Here is a 4748-nt window from a genome sequence, read left to right as displayed (position 1 = left end):
CTACCATAAAGGCCTGATTGGTGGAGTGCTGCAGATGGTTGCCCTTCTGGAAGTTTCTCCCATCTCCACAGAGGGACTCCAGAGCTCTGTCAGAGTGATCATCGGGTTCTTTGTCACCTTTCTGATCTGGGGTGGCAGGGTAGCCTAGTGGTTAGAGCGTTAGACTAGTAACCGGAAGGTTGCAAGTTCAAATCCCTGAGCTGACAAGGTACAAATCTGTCGTTCTGTCCACTGTTCCTAGGCCGTCATTGAAAATAAGAATTTGTTCTTAACTGACTTGCCTAGTTAAATAAAGGTTTAAAAAAAAAAAAAAGTGTTATGTTTTATTGCCCACATTTTGCATCATCTCCAAATGATTTACTCTCTTTGTGTCAATGAAGAATTGCTTTACTGTTGTCACTTACAGTACCATAGTGGCAACATATTGAGAAAACCTTGATATGAGGTAGGTATTGTTTGAGTGTTTGTTAGTTCAAATAAATGAGACAATGGTTGAATGATTATTCATTAATGGGCACTTCCTTGTCATATAAGCACTTATTTATAGGATAAATACGTCCATATTTCACAACTAGGCAATAGAATTACACTCACTGATATGAGGGATGATGGTGCTATAAAAGTTGATTTCATAAAGAGAAGCGATAAGTGTGGGCCAATGCAGTATCATTGAAGCAAACTTTTCCTGAATAAAAAGATACTCTTGGAATTGAATAACATTATATTAAAATGCATTTTTTTCGGCAGGACTCTTGGAAGAAAGATTTTGTTCGTACTTACAAGTTTCTCTGAGGTTTGTCTACTGAGAAGGGAACATGCCTTTGAACTACACCTCCCACAATCCCCTCCGCTTAGTCTGACGCGTCGAAAACGGAAGTTGTTCGGGTATCTCCGGTCGTCACTAGTTACCCCAGCCAGAAAGTCGTAATTATGGCTAAACCCCGCCTATTTCTACAATTTATCTTCTTAAAATCTGGTTTTAAACCTAACACTAACCCTAACCCCACTGCTAACCTTATGCCTAACCTTAAATTACGACCAAAAAGCTTTTTATTGTATTTTTTATTAATAAGTACGATATAGCCAATGTTGACTTTGTGACTGTGGTAGCTAACAAAAGTAGTGACAAACGGGATCTCCATTTTAAAGTCAGAATCGCGTTTACGTTCATGAAGATCACTTTATAATGAAGTGAGTATAAGTGACTGATTATGTGCTGTACATTTTGTATCGACTGCACCTATTATATAGTTACTCGCGTAGGTGTAATGTTAATAGTGATCGTGTGAAGAGAGCTAACTAACTAGCCAGCCACTAACTTTACTTGGACATCAGTCAACATGGCTAACGTTGTCTTGCTAATAATTTGCTGTTACTAATGTTAACGTTATATAAATACACCATACTAACCATAATAGCTGCTAGCTAACTAGTCAGATGGTATGTAGTTACTCATGGGGTAAAAAGAAAAGAAGCTTGGCCATGGATGGTCAAGAAAAGAGACAGGATCAGCAGAGAGATTATTCTCTATTCTATTGCATGTTAAACACTGTTTGTCCATCTCTCCCTCCCACCCTGCAGTCCCCTGACCAAAGTGAAGTTGATCAATGAGTTGAATGAGAGAGAGGCCTCACTGGGGGTCAAGGAGACTGTGTCATGGCACTCGGAGTACAAGGACAGCGCCTGGATATTCATCGGTAAGAGGCTGTGTCAGAGACACTTTTGGGATTGAGTAGAATTGATCCAACTCATTGTATTACAAATCCACACCATACTAACAGCCAAGGTTGATGTTTAGAGTGTACTGGCAGCTCACCAGTTGGGGGCTGAAAATGTGAGTGGCTTGTTTAATCAATTAATGGCTTGTTCTCCAGTCTCTCACCACCAAGCCTCTTTTTTTTTAACCTTTGTTTCTGTTGTAACCTGCAGGTGGATTTCCTTATGAGCTGACAGAAGGTGACATCGTCTGTGTTTTCTCTCAGTGAGGCCCATACATATACCCTTTCCTCCCATCTCTCACTCACATTCCCCTTTCTCTCTCCCGGTTCTTTCTGTCTCTTGTTTATCCAATTGCATGTCTCTTTCCATCCTTATCGTCCACTCTTCCCTCTGAACCTTCTTCCTTTTCATTCTGAATAAAACATTCTGCATTAGATTGAGTTATCCTGGTTAATGTGTGTCTGCAGGTATGGCGAGATAGCCAACATCAACCTGGTGCGTGATAAGAAGACTGGTAAATCCAAAGGCTTCTGCTTCATCTGCTACGAGGACCAGAGGAGCACAATCCTGGCTGTGGATAACTTAAACGGGATCAAGGTAATGAACAGTAATCACTCCCAGCTGAGAGAGAACAAGAGAGAAATACATTTTATGAGACCAAACCAGTAAACATGCATTTTACTGGCAAAATACTTGTAAATTACTGTACCTCATTACATTGTGTTATGATCTGTCTCTCTCTTGACATCTAGATAAAGGGGCGGACCATCCGAGTGGACCATGTGCTCAACTACCGCCCTCCCAAAGACAATGAGGACATGGACGATATCACCAAGCGCCTAAGGGAGGAGGGCTGTGCCCCTAAACTACCTGACCATTCATCCTCTGAGTCCGAAGAAGAGGAACAGTATGCTGTACCAGTGAAGAAGCCCAAGAAAGGTGAGGGGATTCTACTGGAGGCTTAGAGGGTACATGTCTGCTGCTTGTCATTCCCAGAGCCGTTTTGACTAAAGTAAACTTTAATTAAGGCAAGGACACTGAGTACAGCCGAGTAGTGAAGGATAACTTGGCTGTCAGTGTCTCAAATAGGTGTCTGTCATGTTCATATCATCTATTATTATATATTATTATTATTATCTCCTCTTACCTGACCTCACTCCGTCTTTTCATTTCCAACCCAGACAAGAAAGAGAAGAAGAAAAAGAAAAAGGAGAAAAATGCTCTAAAGGCGGAGAGGGAGCAGAGGGAGAGGCTGGCCCAGACTCCACCCGGGCCTGTCCCGACAGTGAGGGTGAAGCAGGAGAAAGAGGACCTGGGTTATGACAAGTACAGCCAGCGGGGGGCGGCAGAGGAGCGGCTGAGGTCCAGGGGAGAGAGACCAGGGCCTGGGGCAGAACTACGGAACCCCCGAGACACACACAGGCAGGAGGACGGAGGGTTCCGAAATCGCTATGGAGACCAACAGGACAGAGAGAGGGATAGGTCCAGGGAGGATGAGAAGAGGAGACATGAGATGGGGGAGAGGAGAGATGGAGGACTGCAGTTGGAGAGCATGAGGACAGGCAGGGAGGAGGGAGAAAGAACTAGGGAAAGAGAGAGGGACAATGATAGAAATAGGGAGAGTGAGAAAGACAGTGATAGAAATAGGGACAGGGAGCGAGAGAAAGACAGGGACAGTGATAGAAATAGGGACAGGGAGCGAGAGAAAGACAGGGACAGTGATAGAAATAGGGACAGGGAGCGAGAGAAAGACAGGGACAGTGATAGAAATAGGGACAGGGAGCGAGAGAAAGACAGGGACAGTGATAGAAATAGGGACAGGGAGCGAGAGAAAGACAGGGACAGTGATAGAAATGATAGAAATAGGGACAGGGAGCGAGAGAAAGACTGGGACAGTGATAGAAATAGGGACAGGGAGAGAAAGACAGGGACAGTGATAGAAATAGGGACAGGGAGCGAGAGAAAGACGGGGACAGTGATAGGAATAGAGAGCGAGACCAGTCCAGTAAGCATAGAGAAGAACACAGTCGGGAGAGAGACTACAGGAGAAAGTAACAGGAAATACATGCCATGAGAAGATGTCCTATACTGTTTCCACGACAACAGCTTAGTCAACATCAGCAGCAGAGTAAATGGGAACAGGATTTCCAATGGATTGCCACCTTTAAACTGCTGTACATTGTTTAATTTGACTTACTGATTTACTGTTGTAAATAAAAATGACAATTGCTTTTGTAGAAGACTTGAGATTTGCTTTCAAACAAGAGACAGATGCCATATAAATAACATTTTTATTTTTGTAATTGGATTTCAAGACAACGCAAGATCGGAGCTTCCTCTTGGCTTCAAAAATAGAGGTAATTTTGGGTGAAAAAGAGAAATAGCCTCCAAAGAACATTGACTGTCCAAAACAACATTACACAACTTGTAATTCAGTGAAGAACCAACAAAATTAGAAAATGAATAATTCTAATCAAACAGAGTATTTACATGGTATCACTAGCCCAGGATTTTAACTGTAATTTATCCGTCACACTAAATTATGTTTAAAAGCCACATCAACATAGTTAATCACCTAGCGAGAGAGAACAAAGCATTGCTACAGAAATATATTCCATGAATAAATTAACTTTGTATCAAAACATAAAAAGGGGAAAAAGAGGTAAAGCACATTCTGCCTGTGATCATCAGACATTAAAAGAAACAATTTAATTCCAACCAAGCGGTTAAGCGTGTGAAGGAGCCTGTCGATCGTTGCCATTTGAAACACAGTACATGTAATCAGCTCTTTTAATCTCATCACACAAGGGTTCCAATGAAAATACCAAACTGGGGTACTGAGGACGAGCCACCATTTTGTCCTCAGTGGACAGATATGAGTTAATCTCCCTCTCAAAACTCTCCCAGTGGGGGGCCAGGCAACAGACAGGCCACACACTTAATCACTGGTCACCACCGTTGTTGTCTGGCTGCATGAATAGATCCTCAATACTATGCTATCCTCTAGTCCAGTTGATGCTATCTGTTAG

At 42.5% G+C, this 4748-nt stretch overlaps 1 protein-coding gene across 1 annotated transcript; it reads left to right on the top strand.

Annotated features, from left to right (window-relative positions):
* The first annotated feature begins 1031 nt into the window (after positions 1–1031).
* On the top strand, positions 1032–3958 carry LOC123998775 (RNA-binding motif protein, X-linked 2-like). Its single transcript, XM_046303906.1, has 7 exons — positions 1032–1191; positions 1582–1697; positions 1930–1981; positions 2187–2316; positions 2472–2658; positions 2901–3424; positions 3684–3958. The coding sequence occupies exons 1-7, from the start codon at positions 1187–1189 to the stop codon at positions 3696–3698; spliced, it is 1029 nt and encodes a 342-aa protein (XP_046159862.1). The 5' UTR covers positions 1032–1186; the 3' UTR covers positions 3699–3958.
* Positions 3959–4748: the final 790 nt, after the last annotated feature.

This window comes from Oncorhynchus gorbuscha, linkage group LG16 (genome assembly GCF_021184085.1).
Source record: "Oncorhynchus gorbuscha isolate QuinsamMale2020 ecotype Even-year linkage group LG16, OgorEven_v1.0, whole genome shotgun sequence".
NCBI lineage: Eukaryota > Metazoa > Chordata > Actinopteri > Salmoniformes > Salmonidae > Oncorhynchus > Oncorhynchus gorbuscha.
The sequence above is the reverse complement of the archived record's forward strand: the minus strand, read 5'-3'. Positions and strand labels throughout refer to the sequence as shown.